The 24148-nt window shown below is 56.3% G+C and overlaps 7 protein-coding genes across 7 annotated transcripts; 3 read left to right on the top strand and 4 right to left on the bottom strand.

The window, feature by feature from the left end:
• Positions 1-72: 72 nt before the first annotated feature.
• On the bottom strand, positions 73-1283 carry BXZ73DRAFT_91955 (enoyl-CoA hydratase/carnithine racemase; the record flags this gene model as incomplete). The annotated part of the gene is made up of 7 exons (XM_048026178.1): positions 73-111; positions 171-396; positions 465-532; positions 590-624; positions 681-925; positions 986-1042; positions 1099-1283. 7 exons carry the CDS (start codon positions 1281-1283, stop codon positions 73-75), a joined length of 855 nt encoding a protein of 284 aa, XP_047874419.1.
• A 995-nt stretch (positions 1284-2278) lies between these two features.
• Positions 2279-3362, bottom strand: BXZ73DRAFT_52225 (uncharacterized protein; the record flags this gene model as incomplete). The annotated part of the gene is made up of 3 exons (XM_048020777.1): positions 2279-2495; positions 2554-2821; positions 2879-3362. The coding sequence occupies 3 exons, from the start codon at positions 3360-3362 to the stop codon at positions 2279-2281; spliced, it is 969 nt and encodes a 322-aa protein (XP_047874418.1).
• Positions 3363-3637: 275 nt separating this feature from the next.
• Positions 3638-3959, top strand: BXZ73DRAFT_91953 (uncharacterized protein; the record flags this gene model as incomplete). The annotated part of the gene is made up of 3 exons (XM_048026177.1): positions 3638-3640; positions 3704-3863; positions 3925-3959. The coding sequence occupies 3 exons, from the start codon at positions 3638-3640 to the stop codon at positions 3957-3959; spliced, it is 198 nt and encodes a 65-aa protein (XP_047874417.1).
• Positions 3960-4243: 284 nt separating this feature from the next.
• On the bottom strand, positions 4244-6091 carry BXZ73DRAFT_52215 (histone acetyltransferase type B subunit 2; the record flags this gene model as incomplete). Its single annotated transcript, XM_048020773.1, has 10 exons — positions 4244-4464; positions 4519-4744; positions 4809-4935; positions 4984-5051; positions 5106-5184; positions 5236-5310; positions 5361-5756; positions 5808-5900; positions 5958-5971; positions 6032-6091. The coding sequence occupies 10 exons, from the start codon at positions 6089-6091 to the stop codon at positions 4244-4246; spliced, it is 1359 nt and encodes a 452-aa protein (XP_047874416.1).
• A 1309-nt stretch (positions 6092-7400) lies between these two features.
• Positions 7401-15857, top strand: BXZ73DRAFT_91951 (Dopey, N-terminal-domain-containing protein; the record flags this gene model as incomplete). The annotated part of the gene is made up of 31 exons (XM_048026176.1): positions 7401-7412; positions 8186-8627; positions 9175-9308; positions 9369-9650; positions 9706-9834; positions 9884-10034; positions 10085-10407; positions 10461-10631; positions 10729-10789; positions 10823-10922; positions 11020-11023; positions 11195-11429; positions 11489-11628; positions 11681-11742; positions 11805-11866; positions 11916-12048; positions 12097-12347; positions 12399-12456; positions 12516-12799; positions 12832-13292; positions 13342-13572; positions 13622-13779; positions 13833-13985; positions 14035-14110; positions 14160-14292; positions 14347-14441; positions 14501-14631; positions 14684-14889; positions 14941-15224; positions 15277-15401; positions 15452-15857. 31 exons carry the CDS (start codon positions 7401-7403, stop codon positions 15855-15857), a joined length of 5493 nt encoding a protein of 1830 aa, XP_047874415.1.
• A 588-nt stretch (positions 15858-16445) lies between these two features.
• On the bottom strand, positions 16446-17875 carry BXZ73DRAFT_104728 (precursor to secretory protein Ssp120; the record flags this gene model as incomplete). Its single annotated transcript, XM_048016007.1, has 8 exons — positions 16446-16478; positions 16619-17115; positions 17141-17161; positions 17224-17398; positions 17451-17516; positions 17574-17625; positions 17681-17700; positions 17756-17875. The coding sequence occupies 8 exons, from the start codon at positions 17873-17875 to the stop codon at positions 16446-16448; spliced, it is 984 nt and encodes a 327-aa protein (XP_047874414.1).
• Positions 17876-19121: 1246 nt separating this feature from the next.
• On the top strand, positions 19122-24036 carry BXZ73DRAFT_52235 (ABC-transporter; the record flags this gene model as incomplete). The annotated part of the gene is made up of 10 exons (XM_048020779.1): positions 19122-19454; positions 19515-19536; positions 19595-19703; positions 19763-20329; positions 20383-21850; positions 21924-23044; positions 23100-23286; positions 23338-23627; positions 23683-23945; positions 24002-24036. The coding sequence occupies 10 exons, from the start codon at positions 19122-19124 to the stop codon at positions 24034-24036; spliced, it is 4395 nt and encodes a 1464-aa protein (XP_047874413.1).
• Positions 24037-24148: the final 112 nt, after the last annotated feature.

Genomic DNA, 24148 nt, shown 5'->3' with positions numbered 1-24148 from the left:
ACGTGGGACCCCCTCCGACCGTCACCGCATTGTCTTCGTCGCTCAGTTCCACGGTGAACCTGACCCGATCCTTTACAGTTTTGCGGGGTTCTTCCACACTGGTTGGCGTTTCTAAGAAGCAGCGACATAGCGTCAGTCTGAGCAACCAGTGTGCAGAAATCCCTACGCACTTCGGTGAACGCCCTCAGTCCCTCCTGGATGTTCTCACTGCGGAACTGCCTCTTACTTTCCGCAGAGTTGATATGCGCAATTACCGTTTCCTCCACTCCCAGACGGCCAGCGAGCAACAGAGCGCGTTTCGTGCTCTGCACGGAGTCAGGGCTATTCGAGTTAATCTCAGCCGCCCAGGCCAGTGCCGTCGAGATGACCTTCTCCTTCGGGACCACCTGGTTTACGCTAGGTGGGAGACAGCAACATGGCATCAGTCGCGTGAAGGGGCCGCAAACAAACAACGGGAGACTGACAAGCCGAAGCGTGTCGCCGCGTCTTGTGCTGTGATCGCCTTGCCCGTGAGCAGCATCTCGCTCGCCAACTGCTCACCACGTTGTCAATGTGCCGCACTGTGTGTTCGATGCCGGAAGCCCCGCACCTGATGTCCTGCTATACGCGCAAGACGCGGCATGCCTACGCGAGGTTGTTAACGTGGAGTGACGGGACGTCGACGTCCAGATGCGACTCACCTCCCTGGACAGCGACGACTCCCCGCTTGACCTCGGGCAGCGCTAGCTTCGCGTCCGCACTGGCGATAACTATGTCGCAGTTGAGGATGAGCTCCATCCCGCCTCCGTAAGCGCCGCCGTTCACGGCCGCGATGACGGGCTTGGAGGTCGGGAAGCGGCGTGAAAGGGAGGCGAAGCCGTCTGGCAACCCGAGGACATCCGCTTGGTCTCCGTCGCCGCCTTGCGTGGCCTGGCGTTTGTTCCACCTGGAAAATACTGAGTTCAGGAGGAGGTGAAGGATACTGAGGACCGCGCTGTATACGCACGCGAATAGGTCTGCGCCTGCACAGAACGTGCGGCCTTCACCGGTGACGACGAGTACCCTAGTTGAAGTCTTGTCAATGCACACCTAGAATGTCGCGCAACAGACACCACATACCAAAGACTAGGCTCATTGTCAAACCAGTCCAGAATGGTTTTGATATCCGAAGTCATGGTCGGCGTGATCGCATTCAGTGACTTTGGCCTGTTGAACGTTAAGAGCATGACATGCTCCTGCGGAAATGACAGCTTGACCTCTTCCGAGTGAGCCGGAGGCTGCGGCGGGGAGCTTGTCTTGCCCATGGTGGTGGTACGGAGGTAGCGCTGCCTCCCCCGTGATGCGGGGTATTAAGGTGAACGTTGGCGCCGTTCCCCGGGACGACGGGTTGCCGGTGAACGCCGACTCAGCACGCTTCAAAGCTTCAAGCGGTCACCTCGCAGCATCGGAGTACGACCCACTATTTCATTCTCCGGAGCCGGAGGACCAGACCCACTCAGAACCGTCCCTCGAGGACCAGCCACGACAGGCTCTGCATGCGTCCCTGCCATTCTCAACACATACAAACGAATCCATCTCTATATAGGCGTCCTCGGATTGCAGACATCGTACAGTGACTCAGTATTCTACGCCTGACCTCTTAGGGACCCTGGTAAGTACTTCCGGTCGAGCTTGTTGTTACAGTACCCCGTCTACCGCGTTCGTACACGTCCTCGAGTATCTCGTCTTACGATTCTAGGAGACATCCAGAGGGAAATTTTGCATACGCGGCTACAATTCGCCATTGAGTGTCTATGCACCCGCGTCCTCCGCAGTGATGGTTTTCACCAGGGCGGGTACGAGAAATTCGACCACATGGTCCAACCACAACCCTAGCTCAGACCTATGGGTAATGGAACCTTCTACGCTATGCTCGAAAAGATGCAGCGAACAATATACGATGATTAATGACCGTACGTCCTTGAGTGTACGAAGGAGACACCCAGCGAGTGGAGTGGCTCTGAACCGGCGACAAAGAAGAAGACGGCGTAGCTTTCCGATCTTGCTTTGCAAGTATCGTTGCCGTTGTACTGGTACGCTTCTTAGAGATCAAGAGACTGTGAATCGTTCGTGCTATGGAGTTGGTGTGCGAGCCCCGGCGGACATGTCGCCTGTTGGTCGCAAAAAATGACCTGCGTAAATAGAACGGCTCCTGAGAATGAGAGTTGCAATATCGCATGCACTTACGGTCTGGGTTCATCCTCAACAGGCGTAGATCCGCTTCAGTGAAGCGGGTCGCAGTTGTCGACAATCTTCGATATCAATCTCGGAGTCGAAGACAAAACTCCCAAGTACGATCTTCCCCACCCTCACCCGTCTTCCCCTGGCCGTGAGCGCGTTCTCCTTTTGTCATCCTGTGTTCGTAGCCTTCCCACAGCGTGCGGTGGAATGCAAACGATCGAAGCTGAATGTAACGAGGACTTGGAGGCTGAGCGGTCGATGGGGGAGGAGGGGATTTCGCAAGATTAGGAAGGTCCCTAGTGGGTGGTCAGCTTCTCTACATGTACATTGATACTGCGTGACACTTCCACTCACCAAAGAGTGTAAGGTGCCACATTCCTCAATGTGATCAACACAGTACCTCTCGGGGTAGGCGTATCCGATGAGACTTCCGGCAAGTCTGCGTCTGCCCCACCGTCATCGCCGGAGTCTTCGTCGTCGTCCGGATTGCGTTTCCGCTTCCGCGACACCCGTACCGACGGTATTGGCCCCTTCGTAAGAAGAGGGGCCACAGAGCGCAGGAATCCGAGAAGTAGCTGTTGATTGGACAGGATATTTCGATCTTGGTCCGTTATGCCTTTCCCTACATGCACGCCTATGTTAGCGTGCCAGTTGATGAAATGCTGTCGTTCGCCGTCACCTGCATGTGGGAAGTTCCATACGACCTTGTTGTACTTCCGGTCCTTCAGCGCATGGCATTTCTCGAGTTTGGTGGCGTCGACGGAAAAGAGGACGTGAACGCCTTTCTCCCTCAGAGTCTTAATGATCTCTTCTGATTCTGGATATTTGGTGCGGCATTCTTCCTCTGTGTCGTACGCTGTAGCCGTGACGTTCGTTGCAGGGAGAAAAGCCAGTGATTCGGGTGGGGAGCAGACGAGCGCCCGCGCGAAGGAGAAATTTCCCTCTCCTATGAGCAAAATGCGATCTGTCGGTTTGAAAGGAATGGCTGGACGCGTGTGAGAGGGAACGGCGGTGGCTTTGCCCTTCCCCTTGGCTTGTGATCCGGCCGCCTTCAGTCGTTCCGCACGTTGAATCGCCTGCGCGGCTTCCTGCTTCTTCTTGAGTCGCGACTGCTGAGACGAGAGTGCGGCCTTGAGCGAACCCTTCTTGCTTCCCTTTCCCATCTCGGTGTTCGGCGCTTCGCTCGCACAGTTTGCGGAGGTGGTGGGAGCGCAGGACGGGCGTTGTTTGCGCGTGTTAGAATCCAAAGCCGATAGCATACACGACCAAACACCCGAGCTCGCTCCGGACCCCGCGGCTGCGCGACGTGGCGTCAATACCCGTGCCACGTTCGCTACATTTGATACACTTCCTCAGCTTTACACACGCTACCTATACCGGCACCACCACCTCCCAGTCGCTCCTTACATTTGCACGCTACTCGCTGTGCCATACCACCATGGTGAGCGGCGTCTCTCTACCGTGCACCGAGGTCGCGCGACTGCGACTTACGCGCGCACACCAGCCCACCGAATTCGAGCTTCGCAAGCGGAACTCCCAGTTCGCGGAGAAGTCGCGCGCTGGCAAGAACCCGGTGAAGCCCTCCCGCCAGGAGCGGCTTTTAAAACGTAGCCCCATCAGCCTCTGGGCCCTCGGGATCATTATGTTTGTCGTAGTGGGCGGAGGTGCGTGGTCCTCAAGGCTGCATCGTGTATCACAGCTCATGCCCGTGGTATGCTCCCCCAGTGCTGTTCGAGTTGCTTCGCCTCTTCTTCCTATGACCTCGTTCGTCCTCGCAGAGGGGGCGCCTGCGCGCCCGGACGAGTGTCGCTCGTTGTACAACAGACATACGCTGTAACTTATGCGCTCCCCTTAGTCGCCTGGATATCTTTCTGTCGGAAGGTCAGGCCCAGCACGGCAAGAAATTCTGTGGCCCCCGGATTTTGCCTGTGTCATGGGTGATGCATACATTGAGGGGAGATGCTGTGAAGTCAAAAGATACATGCGATCGTGCGTGGTCGGGACTGGTGAGCGTAAAGTATATCTCTGAGCGCACTCGCTTCTCCTAGGACGAAGGGCCCGCCTCCTCTATACCATCAAGTGCTTCGATGCCCTCCATGGTTTCACCCTCGAGCTCCCTTTCGTCGATCTTCACCTCATCACCAGCCCAGATACGCATTGTTGGCTGCCACACCATGATGATATTGTCCTCTGAGGTACTGGCCGCCGTCCAGCTTTCACCGACTCCTGGCGCCCAGCAGAAGTCTGTCGGCCTTGCTGTATGTCCTGCGTATCCCATGTGAGAAGGAGATCATATCGATGCAGGAAGGTAACTTTTACCTCCGTGAACGAACAGAAGTTCGGGCGGGCCGTCCTCTTGGTCGTCGGGTGTTTGCTCCGCTCCAATCTGCGAGAGGTCCCATACATTGACGCGCCTGTCGCTGGAAGCCGACGCGAAGATCGTTGTGTTGTGCGGAGACCATGATAGGTGCAGAACTTCGTCTGTATGCCCCTCGAACACGTGTATCGGTGTTTCCAGTTTGCGAATGTCTCGGAGAAGAATGGTCTAGAGAGTAGCGTCAGCACAGAAGTACGAGGACGACAGCACGTAGACAGGTCAAAGAGCTCACATGGTCGGCACTCCCAGTGAGAATGAGGTTAGGGAAATCAACATTCGGTGTGAATGAGACTGCAAGGATTTCTCTGTCATGGGCTTGTAGTGCGTGCATGGGCTTCGACGCGTCTCGCGTGTCCCAGCTAACAAGATATGAGCAAACGCAGCAAAGACCGCGGCTACCCACGTACATCATCAACATCTTGTCGTCACCTACACTAGCAAGAACGTGTTCTTGTGTTGCATGCCAATCCACATCCTGTGCAAAATACACGTAAGTCTGGCGAAACTTGTAACAAAAAAGGATGCGCACTCCGACAACAGAGGTGTGCCCCTTGAATACAGTCGTGGGCTCAATAGTGTTATTCGCTTTGGAGTACGAGTTGATATCCCTGACGCACACGGCTCAATTTGTGTGCAGACCCCAAGCGAAAAGTGCGTACCAATGGCAGATGGTCAGGTCTTCTGATGCCCCAAGGACATGTCCAGCCTTGATTGGACTCCACGCGAGGCCGTAACTGAAGGCATGATGAGCGGAAAGGTGATGTATACTGCACGAGTCACTCACCCCTCCTTTGTCTGGCCTACCAGTCTAATGTCGGGCTTGCAGACACCACCACGCTCCGGTTCGCTGGAGTGTTTCGTCCGATCGAATATGAGCACCTCTCCGGAAACCGCTTTCGTTGCAAGTAGATCCGGGTTCTGTGGCATATAACGTGCGCGGTTGACCTCGCCGTCATGGTTGATGCGCTGAATGACTTGGACGCGCGGCTGCGGGGGAAGGGAGTGGCCGCCAAGCTCACCGCGTTCATCATCGTAGTCCCCGCGATCGAGTCTGTCCGAAGTGCTACCACTGTCGCGCTTTGGGAGATGTACAGTTGCAATCTGCAGGTAGTCCTGCGCTTGTCCCGACGTGTGCGTCCCGAGTAGGACGCGATGAACAGTGTATGGCTTGTTTGCGGGTCTACAGGCCAGTTCAGGCCAGGGTGTGGGGAGTCCAACTGGATCTACGCACTGTTCTTTGTCCGGGAACCACTGACACGTCAAACTCGGCCAGTCGAGGGCATGTGTGATGACGACGTCGTACAAGTACGGAGCGTTCTTCTTCCTGAGTTTCGAGCGTGAGCTTCCAGCCGCCACTTGACTGCGCGACATGTTTCCTTACCAGGTTTTGTATTCCTATACGTGACAAACAGTCGGAAATCAACGATGTCTCGGTGGGATTGGCGCGCGATATACCTCATTGATTAACTTGTTCTCCTCCTCCGCGGCGAGATCGTCCTCGAGCTCTTCTTGCATGGGTGGCTTCATGATCACAATCAATCTTAACGGTGGACCAAGCACAAAGATGAATAGAGAAGCGGCTAGGATACGAGCGTGTCGCGACCGGTGAGTGAGGGGGAAGGAACAAGGAGAACAATATGAGCAAAAGCCTGGCACAGGCAGGATTGGGCGTTCGCGTCGCGTCACAAACGCGTCCTTTGAGCGTCACGCTCTGGAACGTGAGGTCTTCCGAGCCGCAGACTCCCAAGCTGCACTGGTTGCTGATACTCGTTTTGCACAAAGGGCGCATACAGAGATTGGCGTCCGCCGGGAAACGGGACCTATAGATAGAGAACCATATAGTATGATGCTTGCGACCCTCGCAGGCCGTCGGCTGGGCAAGCACATGTATTACGCCGGGCTTAGCACACAGAACTTAATGCGTACAAGATGGCGACATCTCATATCCACGTCACGCTCCAGGGCCAGTGCGGGGAATTGAACAGACCTGCAATCTAAATGGAGAGGCATACAGGCGATGTCCACGTCACTTGGACTCCACTTCCCACTTGGCAATCAGCTTCTCCAGGTCGAACCTTGGGTCCTCCGGGTCGGTCACGACTACAAGCACAAGAGCATGTCAGCAGATGGCAGCGCAGAAATGGGGAGGGAAGGCAAATATATGGTTGAGAGTGATGGGTAAGAGCGCAGACAGGTAACATGCCAGTACTCACCACCGTCACCCTTTCCACTCCCACTGGACTGCTTCTTTTTCCAGGCCTCCTTGGCTTCCTCAATAAGGTGTTTGCGCTCGTGGACGACGTGGTGCCGGACCTCAGCATCGTGTGCTTTTTGAAGTGTACGGCGGTGGGCAATGCCATAGAAGGCACCGCCGAGCAGGGCGGTGTACCTCACAACCTAAGTCACGATTCGACGCGTCATCATACTGTACGGGACAAATAAGCGTATCCATGCAGACATACGTTGACGGTAGCGGAAGCCATTCCAACTGCAGTGTGCCGAGTGTGAGAGAGGGGAGGAAGTGACCTGGCATGCACGTGCAGAGATGACCACAAGGTAGTCAGGCGAGCATTCGTCGTGCACACGGTAGCAATGGTGCTTACCGAGGAAGGAGTGGAAAGGGAGGTATGAGTCCGGCGTAGCGTTTGCTGCGCCGACGTTGGACGGGAGGAATAGGATGGTAGCTGACGTAATGCAGCCGCGTCCAGCAAGAGTCTCCAATGGTGTCCGGGGGTCATTCCCATCCCTCGGGCCGGTGCACGCCGGCGTGTGGCAGCCACCAAGACTCGTTGGGATCATCTCTCCATCCTTCATCTCTTGCACCATGTCCGAGGACGTAGACATGGACGCTCCTCAGATCTCTACACTCCGCGATGAGAACACGCCGGAACCCGCTGCACCATCCAAATTTCGGATCAAGTTGCTCGTCAGTGACAAGGCAGAGGGATCTAAAGCGGACTCTGTGGTCAGTAAGCCTGGGAGGGCCGCCAGCGACGAGGACGAGGACGACGAGACGATGAAGAAGAAGACCAACTTATCGACGACGACGACGACGATGACATTCCTCCGAAACCCGCACCTGTTATACCTCCACCAGTAGTTGCTCCTGTGAGAGGGACAGCCGGGAAACGTGGAAGTCGTGGGCGAGGAGGAGGTCGACGTGGACGGGGTGGGCGGGGAAATGCTGCGGCCGCCGTTGCACCAATCGTTCAAGATACGCGTCCAGACGTCTGGGATCCGTCAGGTATTCGGGGGAGGCTTCTTCAGCCCCACGAGGAAGAAGCCAGGACCACCAAAAGGTTCTACTATCAACCGGGCCATTCGCAAGAAGGTTTCGAAGTAAGTGCTCATTTTAAGGATCGCGACTCGTGCTAGATCGTGTTCTGGTCAGGGCAACCATAAAAGGCCCCTCCGTGTCTCAGCTCAAGGATGATGCTGACAGTGTTAGTGAAGGTTAGTGGTCGTCGTGTTTATGTACATCTCAGACATTAACGTTGTGCTTTGCTAGCATATGCTGGCACAGCGGCGTCGTCGCCCATTCCCCTAGACGGCTCTCCCGAACCAGACTATCCCCTGCCGTCTTCCATCGCACCACACCCTCAGTTTGAGGACGCACCACTCGATGGAGTGCCGCTACCGGTATACCCTCTCCCCTCGAAACCATTCCCCGTGCAGCCTCCACCGAAGATAGCGACTGGCTTCGCGCCAGTCATTCCTTTGGACAAGAGTGGAAAACCTGTCCGACGGTGGCGACAAGTTAACCGAGAGGTTCGTGGCGTCGCCGGTGGTCGATGGTTCGTCAAGTCCTACGTTGGTGAAAAGGAGTCCGAGTACGCAGCCGCGATGGCTGCACAGCAAGCCGCGATGGCAAGTGTAGCGGGGGACTCTCTCTCTGGTCTTGCTCTCCCAAGGCTTTCTGCTGTTTCAATATCCGGCACCGGCAGAGGCCGCGGTCGCGGGGCAAGACACAATGTGGACCATTCGTCAACTGTCGCATCTTCACGCGCAGGCTCGGCGATGCCGGACAGTATCTCCGCTCAGTTCAAAAAACGTCCTAGCGGACCCAGTACTCCGTCTGTGGAAGCATCTGCATCACTTGCTGTTGTTCCGCCACCCCCATCTTGAACACACTTGTATCGCTGCTAGGATGGACCGGATGCTTCGGATTGCCTCCCTCTGTACACGCATATATATTCACTGTGTCTGTATTGACCGCCTCCATAATACATACGGCTATACCCTGTTCTCTTGAACGTGTTTTCGCGCGCAGCGTGCCATTTTGATGGTGCATTGAACCAGGTATCTCATTCCGGTGAGAAGAGATCGCCACGTATTAGCGCTCATCACAAGTGCGCGCTGCGCGACCACTGCTGCGTCCGCTTCAGCCACCCCTCTTCCGCCACTTTCCTCCTCTCTCCCTCCAACGCCTCGACGCGGGTCTCAGCACGCCGCGTACCCATGTATGCTTCTGGATCCACCCAGGCTGCAAACGGAGAGGCGCAAAAGAAGGGGCCTTGGCACGCGTTGCGCGGACATGACGGCAGTGAGTGCTATTCAGATCATACGGCGCTCTCTGCTTGACTCTGGGCTCGCGCTAGCATCCACTCCTCCAGGCTATGCCGCCGATCCCAAGTTCAAGAAGTACACACAACAAGTGGAGAAGTGTCTGTCCTCTTTTGACAGTGTGCATGAATGGGCCGACTTCATCTCATTCCTGAAGCAATTGCTCAAGGTGCGTGTACAGTACTTGGGTAGTGGACCGGTTGTAACGGGACGTGTGCGGCGGTCGCAGACGCTTCAGTCCTACCAGCAGTTCAAGGAGATACCCCGGAAGTTGGTGGTGTCGAAGCGGTTATCACAGTGCTTGAATCCTGCCCTCCCGAACGGCGTGCATCACGCGCACTGGACGTGTACTCGCACATCTTTGCTGTCCTCGGGGTGCGTATGGTCCTCAAATTCCACTTTCACTCCATTAATCCAGTCGTCATTTCAGTCTGAAGGTCTCCTACGAGATCTTGCGTTATGGTCGTCCGGACTGTTCCCATTCTTCGAATACGCCTCAACAGCAGTCAAGGTGCGTCATAGTCATTCAATCCCTGCGCTCACAAATGGCCTCAAATTCCGTGAAGCCTACAGTCCTGAACCTTTTTGATACCCACTACCTTCCTCTACAAGCTGCCCTTCGACCCGTCATGAAGTCGTTCATCCTCGCGTTACTACCTGGTTTGGAGGAAGAGACAGGAGAGTACTTTGAGAAGGTGAGGATAATCATCATGTGCTGCATCGCGGGGTCCTTATGCCCCCTAGGTTCTTGCGTTGCTTGACCGTCTAGCAGGCACCATTTCGCAATCATTCTTCTTCCAAAACATCTGGCTTGTAATGCTGACAACTCCGCGCGCCCGAGGAACCGCACTCAGCTACCTCTCCAGACGCCTACCCCCCTTCAAGCCGGATGAGGGTATGTACGATGTGATGGCCGGGCCATGATAGACTGAACAATTCTCGTAGACATCACACCAATCGTCGGCAGTGACCTCGGGCTCATGATCAGGGCGTTTTCTGCTGCTCTGGAAGATGACGATCTGCTTGTGCGGAGGGGTGCTCTGGATATTTTGCTTCAATCCCTCCGTATAGATGGCGTTGCCGTGATAAAGTCGCAACCAGACGATCGAGCCATCCTGATGCGCGCGGCAACTAGCGTGGTCCTTCGACGCGACCTAGCACTCAACCGAAGGTTATTTTCATGGTTGCTCGGTCCCGCAGAAAGCAGCCAAGCCCAAATGGAGTACTACAAGCAATATTCGCTTGATCTTTTGCGTTCGACCCTCAGAGTACGTCATTGCATCCGCGTATTGTCAGAAACCTATGCTGAATGCACATTCAGAATGAGATGTTCAACCCGTCTCCAGAGTATTCTCAATCACGGCCGTTTAAGATCTTCATTTCGCTTCTCGACAAATGGGAGATCGGTTTGCCATTGACGGAGGTACTGGTTTACGACGCTTTCAAAGCTTTGCGGAAAGCACTGGGCTCGGGTGCAGATTCTGGTGACGATGTACGATACTATGCATATGCCGTCATACCAACTCGTTAACGGTTATTCAATCACAGCTCACCATGACCGGGCCACACTGTATGAAGCCGTTGAACAGAATGCGTTGTGGAATCGCCTATTGCATGCGATCCTGCTGGATTTTGATGGATCTCAAGGCCGTCGAGAGGTATGAGTCCCTCGATTGAACCAAGGATCTCAGCTTACGGACAATCGTCAGGGGTGTGGCATGGTCAAATACATCTTGACAACTTTCCACACACACGATGAGGAAATCGAGACTATCACCTGCCGGTAGTGTTTACAGCAATCCTCGGACAACTTGCAGTAAGTTTGGGTTGCCGTTCAGTGAACATTGCAGCTGACCTATAATAGGCCTGCTTACACGGAGGATTGTTCACTTCTCCTGTGGTCATGGATGCTTTGAACCTCGTTCAAGAGATTTCAGAGCACATACCCGAAGGTGCTCTGAGAACTCGCCCCTCTCTCCGCCAAGACAGGCCTCCACCAGCCTTCAATGATGCGTTCGCATTCGCACGCGCATTTTATGGTCTCCCGCCTCGGAGGCGCCGTCAACCTCGTCTCAGTCGAACACTCCATTCGTGGCCGCCTTCGAGGACATTGTCACTCTTACGACCGTATCATCCGCCGCGCTTCTCAGACAAGTCGACAGGAACGACCGTTTGCCTCAACAAGTACTTCAGTCCTCGCTCTTCCTACTGGAGGAACTTGTGGGCCGGTTGGACGCGGAGTCAGAAGTTCCCTTGGTCGTTTCCTGGGATCCGGCGATGTGGCTGTCCAGTTTGCTACAGTGCCTTCAGCCAAAGGCACGAGACTCCACTGAAGTTTCATTCGGGTAGCTAACTCCCAGTTCCAGATCGCGACCTTCGTCATCGTTGACCGGCTCGTTGCAACCGCCGTGAAGTTGCATCAAACAGACCGACTAGAGCCGGTATTTTCTCTCAACAAGCGTGCCTACATCCAAACGATGGTCGACGTGGTGAGTCTAAACCACCCCGAAGGTGTCATCCAGTGGCTCATGCGTATCACAGCTATTGTATTATCTTCGCCCATCCTTCACGGCCTATCATGTCCGCGCGGTCGGCCTAATCTGGTCGCTCGAGAGGCTCAGCACACAACCTCACGTCGAATCTGTAATCGCACGAACTTTGTCAGCACAATCACCGGCCGATTGCAAGACGCATGCGAAGCATTTGGTGTGTTGTGGAGGCTTACTGGTATGTATTGCATACAATATGCCTGCTCTGTGAATAACAAGCCCTGCAGAGGACAGTGCCCTCCCCGGAGTACACCTCAAGGTTCCAATGATGTCCGTTCTAGAGACCCTGCGAAGTGAGGACCCCAAGCTCCGGCGGATAGGTGAGACATGGGTACGCTGCAGCTTGAAGTCCTATCTTCGGTAAGTTCACGTCTACCGCGCGTTTCTCGTCGTCTCATTTTTTTGAAGAGTGCTTGACCCGATTCTGTGCGACCTCTTCGACCCAAATGTACAATACTCTCCATCCTCAACTGAGATCAACGGCAAGCAACTACAAGGGTTCGCCTACGACCGCCCATTCGATCAGCATTACGTCAACTACTTGCTGGAGACCCTCCTTTCTGTTATCAAGTTTGGGGGTCAAGGGTTCAGCAAGATCGCCCGAAGCACTCCCATCGCTCGTTCGATGTATGCCAACCTCATGCAGAGATTACAGCACGGTACGCAATAGACGTTGAGACCAATTCGCGAACCACTCTGATTGGATGCAGTGACATCTGCGTTTCCGGACACTACCTACATGGATATCATGTCGCAGTTGCTCATGAGGTATGTAGTCAATATTTCTCCCTTGGGCGTGTGCATTGAAGTATCGTTTTGCTGGACAGGATTTTGCAGTCTGAGCCGAAGGCGTCTCTCAGTCCCACCATGCACGCCTTCAACATCGTTGCGCAGAACCTCTCAGCGGAGATCCTGCAGGCATTGGTTGCCCGTGGCGAAGTCGATCTGATCACCCTCGAGTCGCTTGAGTCCGCAGTGGTCCAGAAGCTTTATTTTTGCGTTCACTCGGGCCGACTCGACTTGCAGAACAAGTTACTGCATCTCCTCCACTCGATCATCGTCGCCTCCATCGCTGCCAGACAGGGTTCATCTCCTCAGGTGGACCGTAGTGGTGATGCGATAAGCCTCCAAGACGCACCCCAGTCTTCAAGAAGGGAATCTCATGCCGTTCATCCGCTGTTGTCCAGACACTCGTCGACGGAATCTCGCTGCCTTCAAACCGCTCCCTCCTCCAGCATTGGCTTGACTTCGTCATGATGACCGTTCCGCAATTCAAAGAAATGCTCCAAGTCGTCGTCAGTCCTCTCACGGAATGTATCTGCCGTCAGCTTCGCCTGGCCCTCACCGAGATCTTGGACGCTTCGGTGGACGGGCCCCGTGACAGTGATATTGTCTCTTACACCACGGACGCCGATTTTATGATGTTGCTGACAGTCCTCGAACGGCTGTCACTGCTGAGCATGACTCGCACCGGGACGGAGCAGGTCCAAGACGAAGATCAACAAGCAGCTGAAAAGGGCTTGCAGGAGTCCAGTGGCCTCCTCGGATATGTCTCGAATGTCTTCAGCTCTGAGGGAGGTGGCTCTACCGAAGATACATTGATTGTGAGTGCGCCACTGCCGAAGCATGTCTGCGTCCCTCATTTTGTCACAGGTGAAGTCCTCCGACTACCGCTGTTTACACAATGCCGTGCGAGTGCTGTTCGCGATGTGGGACAAATTGGTTGTCCCGTCAGACAATCACTGGGCGTCGAGGGAAGAATCACTGTCCTTGATATACTCTCGCGCAAGAAACCGTAGTCGACGCGTGTTGGAGCATCTTTTCCGCGCATATTCCACCGAAGTTCTCGAAGCAGTCATTGACTGTTGGTGGGAGCAGGTCACAGTACGCAATTGATCCCCACCTTTCCCGCCCAAAGCTAACGCACCACTAGGCACGCCCGGATAACGTGGAGACCTCCACAGCGTATGATCTAGTTGATACGCTCACCGCAAGCGCTCAGAATGCCGTACACATGCTTTGTGAAAGTATTTCGTGCCGTATACCTGGTTTGTCAGAACGGACCAAGAAAGCCGTGGCGTTCGCGGAACTGTGAGCGGTATTGTGACTCGTAACAGCCTTGTCTTTGACCTCATTCCATGCAGGCATGACATGACGCTGTTTGATTTCCTGGAGCAATACTTGAAGCGGCTCGAAGGCCCTCTGGCACTGCAAGTCTGGAATCGGTTCTTGCAGCTGGCCAAAGACTTGTTGGGTTCCCTGCGTGACTTCCGTCCACAAGCTTTTGCTGCGTTAAAGTGGGCACATAATACTGAGAACGAGAGCTTGGCTCATATTCCTGCGTAGATGTTTCACCGTGCTCGCTGACAAGGTCTCACAAACGACTGCGTTGGATGACAGGCGAATTAGAAAAGACATGCAGGTGCGCTCTTTGTTTCCTCTTTATGTGCGCACCTCTCACTCTCCGATAGGAGACGTACGGGAAACTACTAGACCTTTGTGTTCTCTCTGGTCGTTCACCTGAATCCGGCTCGTGGATCCGGAGAAGCCAACGAGAAGCTCTCAGCACGAACGGTCGGGATTCTCCGACGCCGACGTTGCGGGGTATGCATGATCCCTGCGCGTCCGACAGAGCACCCAATACTGACGTCAATCCAGTTGCAGAGAAGATGGAGGAAAAGAATACAAGTTCTGTATCTCTACCTCTTCCTGATGCCGGCAAGGCTACCTATGGCTCTGATGTCTCCCAGCAGGCAAGTAACCGTCCCCCAGTATCCACTCTTTGATGGCAAGCTTCATTTGCTTCATTTAGGTCAACTCCTACATCGCCTCCGACGCACTGCCGAACATGCGCAAGCTTCTCATAGACTCAGACAAGGTGTTAGCGGCATGCAACCAGATTGTCTACAACATCGTCACCCCCGCATTGAAAGGAAAGGCGAGGTACGTGACTGTCAAGACTTATTTGGTGTTGTCAATTCTGACGTGCTTGCAGGCCACTGGATATTGAAGACGACATCATCGCCATAATACGAGAGATGACGAAGATCAATATTGCTGTCAAAGCATGGCGCCCACCTGTCTTCGATTCGCTCAGCGATAACAGGTGCTTCAATTCAACCGCCGACGCTGGACAAGCATGGATGCCTATGATGAAGTCGTTCTTCGACACAGACAAAACTGCCTTGCCCGAGTTACTAGGTATGCGTCCACTTAACACAGCATGGAACACCAGCTGACTGCTTTTGTCAGGCAAAATCACAACCGTCTCTTCGGCCAATATTTTCACCAACCGCGAATATGAGATGCTCCTGCGATCATTGAACTTGCGGAGGTTGTCCTACGTGATTTTGTCGGCTGAGAAGAACCATTTCCTTGCGCAATTGCCCGCTATTCAGGAGAAACTCGTCGATACCCTCCGGAACGTTTCGGCACCAATTGTGCAGAGCGAGGTGTTCCTCTGCGTGCGCGTCCTGCTCTGCCGCCTCTCTCCACATAACTTGTCAAGCTTCTGGCCGGTAATCTTGGCGGAGCTGGCAAGTCTTCATCTATTTTCAGCCGTCAGCCGTCTCCTGACTCGCCTTCCAGTACCGCATCTATGACCAAATTATGCAGAGCATCCCCGGGGATGGGTCGGAGGAGCTCTCTGTGATTTTGTCCGCCTGCAAGCTGCTCGATCTACTTCTTGTCCTTCAAACAGAGGAGTTCCAGGTGTATGTCTCCATGCGAACGTCCTGGTTCCTCTGACTCATTCTCCCTCCAGGCATCAATGGATCTTCATCACCGACACCGTAGACGCCGTTCACCGACCAGAAGCATGGTTCCCAGAAGCGCTGCTGGACCGACTAGCAGAAGTTGTTGGCGCCTTGCCTGTCTCAGAGGTGCGCGCACATCCCCTCCCGGCCATTTGCCTCCCCCCTAACGCACTCGACTCTCAGGGTGGCTCGTCAGCTTCCGGCACTCACCTCCCAACCCCCGCCGGTCTACACACGCACATGCGCTGCCCCCTCCTCGCGTCTGTGCGGCAGATCGACAGTGTGCGCGACCTCGTGCCGTTCTTCTCGTCCGCGAGCATCGCGTCCTACGAGAGCGTCTACTACTCCTCTGGGGTCATCGACTGGCCGGCGGTCGAGCGCGGCCTCCTCGACGACCTCTTCGACGGGCGGTGATTGGTGCCGACCAGCCTCGTATATCACCTTGCTATCCATGCCGGACTTTTGCCACCACCGTATGACCAGGGGAGGGCACTGTGCGCTCGCAGCTTGCAGCCTGGGCATATCGGTTCACGTCTTCCAACACCTCGATACATCACTACTTATCACTCACCGTCGATCTATCATCTATAATATCGGCTCCTATGTCTGCCTCGATTTTGGATGTCGCCAGGACCCGGTCAATGGACATACTGGAGTAGTCGCAGACGGCCTATCACTCTGCATAGATTGTTGATCCCCACGGTGTTACGACTGTTCCAGGATCAGGGTGCACACATGGTGCACACGGCGATCGGCATCGGACAGTCCGAGAGTTACACAGCAGAGAACCGATGACATTCGAGTAGTGACATAGTTAATCAGAGCGATAAATACACCTTGACGGCACCGCCGCGCAGCGAGAGGGCGCGAGCCACAAGCTTCCATCCGACCCGACTCCGACCCCGACGCCGCCGCGGCACAACACTCCGTCGTCGAAGGTACTGCAAACCCCGACCTCCCGCCCAATGCCGGCGCTCACACCGGCCCTCCGACACGCATCGTTCAGAAGTCTCCCCAGGTCCGACGGAACTTGTACTGCATTTTTTCCTGCCGTCAGCGTCCGTCACCTCGTGTCCTGAGCGGAAGACGCGTAGCGCACGCCCCTCTGACGCCCTCCTACGCGCAGGAGGGCGGGCGGGGACGGAGCGCGGGGAGCGGGGGAAGGGGGTACGCACCTTGTACGGCATGTTCTTGCGCATCTTCTCCACGGGGGTCTTGGGCGGCTTGTACCCCGCGGTGCCCGCGCCCCACTCGCCCTGGTTGTCCGCCTCGGCCTTGACCTTCGCGTACCGCGCCGCGGGGTCCTCCGCGTCCGGGTCTGTCTTGCGCGTGTACGTGTACTTCTTGCCTGCCGCGTCTGCGGGGGGCGGGTTGAGCTGGTCGTTGAGCGGGTCCTGGACCATCAGGTGCGGGTCTTCGCCCGCGGCCGGGGGCGGAGGCGGGGCATCGTGCTCGTGCTCGTGCGGCTCGTGCTGGGCGATGACCTCCTCGACAGAGACGCCTTGGTACTTGGCTTCGCGCTCGGCCTCAATCTGCTCGATCTTCTCGTGGTGCGCGAAGTGTTCGAGGTCCTCGGGGTGGTTGTAAGACTCGTCGGTTTGTGTTCGGGCGTGGAGTGGAATTGTTCTGGAGGTTGAGGAAGGAAGGGCGTGAGGCACGGGTTGGGGAGATGCTTCAAGTGATGCACGGAGACATACCTTCGTGGTGAAGGAAGAACTCTGAAGTCACAGACAGAATGTTTGAGACAACAATAAGAAAAGATGGTACGCGTTCGACGTACCGCTCTCCACGTCATAGTGGTGGCCCTCCGCGCCGAGATCGTCAAAGTTAGGAAGCCCCTCCAGGCCGACCTTATCCAGCTCATCGAGAGTAATGACGCCGTCGCCGTTTTTATCCAGAAGCTTCAGCACAGCGCTCACGATGTGGTCTGCCTTCTGTTGGTGCTCGACGTCATCCTGGAGTGGGTAGGTTGAGCACGCGAGCATATGTTCAGGTAATTGCACGCACCTTAGACTTCTTCTGCGAGTAGACGTGGTGGACACCGTAGACGGCTTCAATCTCCTCCTTGTCCCACTTCCGTCACTGCACACAGAGCTTACATGAAGTCGCAGATTGGGATTAAGTGAGAACGCACCGGTTGAGATCGTGAAGCTGGAAGAAGCTGGGCAAGTCGAACGAATCACTACCAACCGTGATTAGCATTCTGACCCCACGCAGCCCAAAAGCGCGTGTTTTACATGTGGTGCTCCGTAGCCATCTAGAGGGACAATGGGTTAGCGCGTGTGTGTCCAAAGGTGGTATGTGAAACATACGTGTCGTTCCGCGTACTGCGCTATTGACTCTCCATCGTGAGGGGCGTCATGGCCATGGTCGCCGTGGGCAGAAACGGTGCGGAGATAAGCAAAGAGAGCAAGGCTGGCGAGGAGATGCATGGGAAGGGCGGGGGTGGTGATGGTCTCCGTCGAGGACAACCGTCCGCGGAGACGCTCGCGTGGCTGCTTCGCGCTCGCAAAGGCAGGACGCTCCCGCGCTGTCAAAGGACGTCGATACTACTCCGCCAAGTAGATACGTGCGTCATAGCAGTACGTGACTCTCGTCTCCCCTTGGCCTTGGGCATACCATGACCAGCGGTCGCTGCGGTTGTGCTCGATTGCCGCGTGCCCGCGCTTACGGTCATCGGCGACACCATGACAGCCAGTCCTCAACACCTCATGTCACAACCTGCAGAACGCGACGACTAGATCACATGGATGATGCGGTCCAAGTACCTCGTCTCAAAAAAGATGAGAGTGGTCGTGGATGGCTTGGTAACAGGGACAGAAACAGTCATTGACCGGTGGAGTCGGCAATCGGAGATCCTACACATAAGTAAGTGAGCGTTCGAGAACGTTCAGCATTTCTCCGCTCAACTTGCGCAATAGCACAAGCGATCGATCGGCGGCATATATGCAGCAGCCTGCAGCAGCTCGCCGTCCAGGCTGACTCTTTGCGCGGCGCATGCTGGCTCTATACGAGCGAGCACTAGTTCGGCACGTGCGAGCTTGAATGATATATCACTTCAAGCGTTAGATGTGTCCATCCGGTCGGAGACTGGCGAATCCGGTCGGAAAGCGGTTCCTTCAACGGTCTCGTATCAGATAAGTGATATGACGTTCAAACCGTGTCGAATTCCGCCCAGACGATGTCGGGCCCGGGTCAATGTCTCTGAATAGTTCTGTTGTGTCATTCTCCGTCTCAGCGGGACCGTTACCGCGCCCCGTTTGAACGCTCGAACGAGTTGATCCGGGAGTTGCGCGGGGCGACCGTGGTACTCGGCGTTCGGCCGCGGGGCTTGGTGCCGGTGACTCGAGTCGAGTCTCGGAGGAGAGAAGAGATCTGGCTGAGCAGAAACGCTGACGGCCCAGCATTCGTCGGCCCGGATTTCGACCTGCCCTTGAGTTTGTGACGAAGTGTGACATGGCCCGGAGGGATAGCAGAACCTGCTTGCTAATACAATTCGCACCACCCTTTGCGTAAGGACCGCTGACCATCTTCCATGCCTGAGCACTATATATCCAAGCTTTCCCCAGCCCCGGTTCCTCGTGCATTCTCGTTGGTTCGTGCGGGCTCAGTCTCCCCGCCCTTCCTCTCCTTCCGCTGGTCTCCCCTTTCCACCTTCGCGGGCTCCCCCTGAAGGCAATGGCTGACACCCCCGGAGACGATCGCACCCTCAGTGGAGACGCCACTCCTCTCCCCGACGCTCATCATGTCGACATTGCGCAGGCAGCAGAGCAGTTTACCCAGCTTCAGCGCGTCCTCTCCATTCGTTCCCAACAAGGCGAGAGCACTCGCTCCGGCCACGAGACCGAAAAGGACATTGAAAAAGGGGACAACGCCGAAACCGCCTTCGACCTTCGTGCTTATCTCACCTCGTCCAATGCAGAGGCCGAACGCGCTGGCCTCTCTCACAAGCACGTGGGTATCACCTGGGAAAACCTCATGGTGAAGGGTATTGGAGGCGAGGGCTTCAAGGTGAGTATTTGCTCCGAGGATCACCAGTCCTCTCCGTTAACCACCTCGCGCACATCTCAGATCTATATCAAGACCTTCGGTCGTAAGTACATGTTATCATATGCGCGCGCACCACCCCCTCACCCACGTACGCGTTGCAGAGGATGCTTTCAACTTCTGGCTTGCACCGTTCCGGTGGGCGCGGTCTCTCGCTGAAACGGCCGTTCCTGCCCTCAAACCCGAGATGCCTCTTTCTACTATCCTGAAGCGGTGAGTACACTCTGCCCTGCGCGTCGCACGGTGAAATCGATGCCAACATATCCCGACAGGCAATCTGGTCTGCTCAAGCCTGGCGAGATGTGCCTTGTTCTCGGCTGCCCAGGGTCGGGCTGCACTACCCTCCTCAAAGCGCTTGCGAATCAGCGCGACGACTACGCTCAGATCGAAGGCGACGTCCGCTATGCCGGCATCGACGCCGCGGCCATGGGCAAATACTTCAAGGGCGAGGTCGTCTATAACGAAGAGGATGATCTCCACATCTCCACCCTCACTGTCGCCCAGACCCTCGACTTCGCGCTCTCGCTCAAAACGCCTGGTCCAAATGGCCGACTGCCCGGCATGACGCGCAAGGAGTTCGATGGGTCCATCCGCGACATGCTCCTCCGCATGCTCAACATAACGCACACCTCCAACACCTACGTTGGCGACGAGTTCGTTCGTGGTGTCTCTGGTGGTGAGCGCAAGCGTGTCTCGATCGCGGAGATGATGGCCACCCGTGCGCACGTCCTGTGCTTCGACAACTCGACCCGTGGTCTCGACGCCAGTACTGCACTGGATTTCGTTAAGGCAATGAGGGTCATGACCGATATCCTTGGACAGACCACTTTCGCGACTCTGTAAGTCTCCCGCAACGTGGGCCAGAAAATGAGTTTCTAACTCGCATGCGCAGATACCAAGCCGGCGAGGGTATCTACGACCTCTTCGACAAGGTCCTCGTTCTCGACAAGGGCCGGCAAGTCTACTTCGGCCCTCCTTCTGAGGCTCGTGCCTACTTTGAAAGCCTCGGTTTCAAATCCCTCCCGCGTCAATCGACGCCTGACTACCTTACCGGTTGCACGGACCCCAACGAGCGACAGTTCGCCCCCGGCCGCTCCGAGGTCGACGTTCCCTGCACGCCGGATGCGCTTGAGGAGGCTTTCCGTAACTCACGCTTCGCAGGCGACATGCAGGCGGACCTGGAGAAGTACAAGATGAAGATGGAGACGGACCGGAGCGACCAAGAGGCGTTCCGCAACGCCGTGCTCGCAGACAAGAAGAAGGGTGTGTCGAAGAAGAGCCCGTACACACTCGGCTTCACTGGCCAGGTCAAGTCGCTCTTCCTCCGGCGGTTCCGCATGAAACTCCAGGACCGCTTCCAGCTCATCACTAGCTTCACGCTCTCGACCGCGCTCGCGCTGCTCATCGGTGCCGCTTACTACAACCTCCAGCTCACCTCCGCGGGCGCGTTCACGCGTGGGTCCGTCGTCTTCGCCGGCCTCCTGACCTGCGCGCTAGACACGTTCGGTGAGATGCCGTCGCAGATGCTCGGCCGGCCCATCCTCAAGAAGCAAGTCAACTACGCGCTATACCGCCCGGCGGCGGTCGCCATCGCGAACACGCTGTCAGACATCCCCTTCTCGGCCGTGCGGATCTTCATCTACAACATCATCATCTACTTCATGGCGAACCTGTCGCGGTCGGCGGGCGGCTTCTTCACGTATCACCTATTCATCTACATGGCTTTCCTCACTATGCAGGGCTTCTTCCGGACGTTCGGTATCATCTGCACCAACTTCGACTCCGCGTTCCGTCTGGCCACGTTCTTCATCCCGAACATGATCCAGTACGCCGGGTACATGATCCCTGTTTTCCAGATGAAGCGTTGGTTGTTCTGGATCTACTACATCAACCCGGTCGGTTATGCGTTCGTCGGTGCCTTCGAGAACGAGTTCTCGCGGATCAGCATGGTGTGCGACGGCAGCTCCATCGTCCCCCGGAATCTCCCAGGCGGCACCAAGTACCCCAACGGCCTCGGACCCAACCAGGTCTGCACGCTCTTTGGTGCCGAGCCCGGTAACGACATCGTCAGCGGCGCCGCGTACGTTCGCGAAGGCTACGGCCTCGACGTTAAGGACATCTGGCGGCGCAACTTCCTCGTCCTCCTCGGCTTCCTGATCCTCTTCCAGGTCACCCAGGTTGTTCTCATCGAGCTGTTCCCCAACTTCGGCGGCGGCGGGTCGGCCACTATCTACGTGGAGGAGACGGAGGAGACGCACAAGCTCAACGAGCGGTTGCGCGAAAGGAGGGAACAGAAGAATTCGAACCGTAAGGCGGCGCTTGGGAGGGGCGACGAAAAAGTGGACCTCGAGGCCGGCGATGTCGATGCTGATGGGTGAGTCTACGAGACCTTTGCTGTTGTCGACGTGCAATTGACTGTAATGTTACAGCAAGACAACCCAGTTCCACGGCCGACCCTTCACTTGGGAGAACATCAACTACCACGTCCCCGTCCCCGGCGGCACTCGTCGTCTGCTCCACGATGTTTTCGGCTACGTCAAGCCTGGCACTATGACCGCTCTCATGGGTGCCTCTGGCGCTGGCAAGACCACCTGTCTCGATGTCCTTGCGCAGCGCAAGAACCTGGGCGTTGTCTCAGGCACTCTGCTCCTCGATGGCAAGCCCCTCGACCTTGACTTCGCTCGCAACACCGCGTACGCCGAGCAGATGGACGTTCACGAGGGTTCCGCCACCATCCGTGAAGCCATGCGCTTCTCCGCTTACCTCCGCCAACCGGCCGACATCTCCAAGGAAGAGAAGGACAAGTATGTCGAGGAGATGATCGAGGTGCTCGAGCTTCAGGACCTCGCCGACGCCGTTATCTTCTCCCTCTCCGTCGAGGCTCGCAAGCGGCTCACCATCGGTGTCGAGCTCGCGTCCCGCCCCTCGCTGCTCTTCCTTGACGAGCCCACCTCCGGTCTCGACGGCCAATCTGCGTGGAACCTCGTCCGCTTCCTCCGCAAGCTCGCAGACAACGGCCAGGCCATCCTCTGCACGATCCACCAGCCCTCGTCGCTCCTCATCCAGACCTTCGACAAGCTCCTCCTGCTCGAGCGCGGCGGCGAGACCGTCTACTTCGGCGGCGTCGGGCCCGACTGCCGCACTCTCCGCGACTACTTCGCGCGCCACGGCGCCGTCTGCCCGCCGACCGTCAACCCTGCCGAATACATGCTGGACGCGATCGGCGCCGGGCTCGCGCCTCGGGTCGGCGACCGCGACTGGAAGGACCACTGGCTGGAGTCGGAGGAGCGCGCGGAGGCCGTCGCGGAGATCGAGCGCATCAAGCTGAGCACGGCGAACGACGGCGAGATCCCGAAGAAGGTGACGATGTACGCGACGCCGTTCTGGCACCAGCTCCGGTACGTCGTCGACCGGAACAACAAGAAGCTGTGGCGCTCGCCCGACTACGTGTTCAGCCGGCTGTTCGTGCACGCGTTCATCGCGCTCTGGATCTCGCTGTCGTTCCTCCAGCTCGGCACCGGCGTCCGTGACCTGCAGTACCGTGTGTTCGGAATGTGAGTTTTGTGAGTTTGTGTTTGTGTGGAGGGTGGGCTGACGCTTGCGGACCAGGTTCTGGATCACAATTCTTCCGGCCATCGTCATGGGTCAGCTCGAGCCTATGTGGATCCTGAACAGACGTATCTTCATTCGTGAAGCGTCCAGTCGCATCTACTCGCCGTACGTCTTCGCGCTCGGCCAGCTTATCGGCGAAGTCCCCTACTCGGTTCTTTGTGGTGTGGTCTACTGGGTGCTCATGGTAAGCGACCCATCCAAAATCCCTCGACTTGCTATCTCACACGTCCTGTAGGTCTTCCCCATGGGCTTCGGCCAGGGCAATGCTGGTGTCGGCGGCGAGTTCTTCGAGCTGCTCATCATCATCTTCATCGAGCTCTTTGGTGTGAGCCTCGGCCAGTTCATCGGTGCCGTCTCGCCGTCGATGCAGATCGCGCCGCTCTTCAACCCGTTCATCATGCTCATCCTCGGTACCTTCTGCGGCGTCACGATCCCCTACCCTACCCTGCCCACGTACTGGAGGTGGCTCTACGAGCTCACTCCGTACACTCGTGCCCTGAGTGCCATGCTCTCCACTGAGCTTCAGTGAGTGTTATCTCTATCGCCGAACCATCGACTTCTCACTAACGGGAAAACGTAGTGGTCTTGTCATCCGCTGCAAATCCGACGAGTTCATCCGCTTCGACCCTCCGTCGGGGCAGACGTGCTCCGACTGGGCGGGCGAATTCGTCAACAACTTCGGCGGGTACATCGACAACCTCAACGCCACCTCGCAGTGCCGCTACTGCCAGTACGCTGTTGGCGACCAGTTCTTCACGCCGCTCAACATCAGCTACAGCAACCGCTGGCGAGACGTGTGGATCCTCTTCTGCTTCTTCCTCTTCAACTTTGCGATCACGATCGGTGAGTTTTTTCGTTGAAGAGTTTTTGGATCGTGTCGCTCACAAATACCTGTGCAGTTGCCTCACGCTTCCTCCGCTACGCCAAGCGGTGATTTGACGTACTCGATGTCTTCATGCACACTCATTAGACTTTTTATCCTCGATCCAGAGGCTTTCCGGGCACATTCTACCTAGCACCTCATACTCCTCTCGCTCGCGCATCGC

The sequence above is a fragment of the Epithele typhae genome, assembly GCF_022376455.1.
Source record: "Epithele typhae strain CBS 203.58 chromosome Unknown BXZ73scaffold_55, whole genome shotgun sequence".
Taxonomy (NCBI): domain Eukaryota; kingdom Fungi; phylum Basidiomycota; class Agaricomycetes; order Polyporales; family Epitheliaceae; genus Epithele; species Epithele typhae.
Note: the sequence above shows the minus strand (reverse complement) of the source record. Positions and strands in the feature narration are given on the sequence as shown.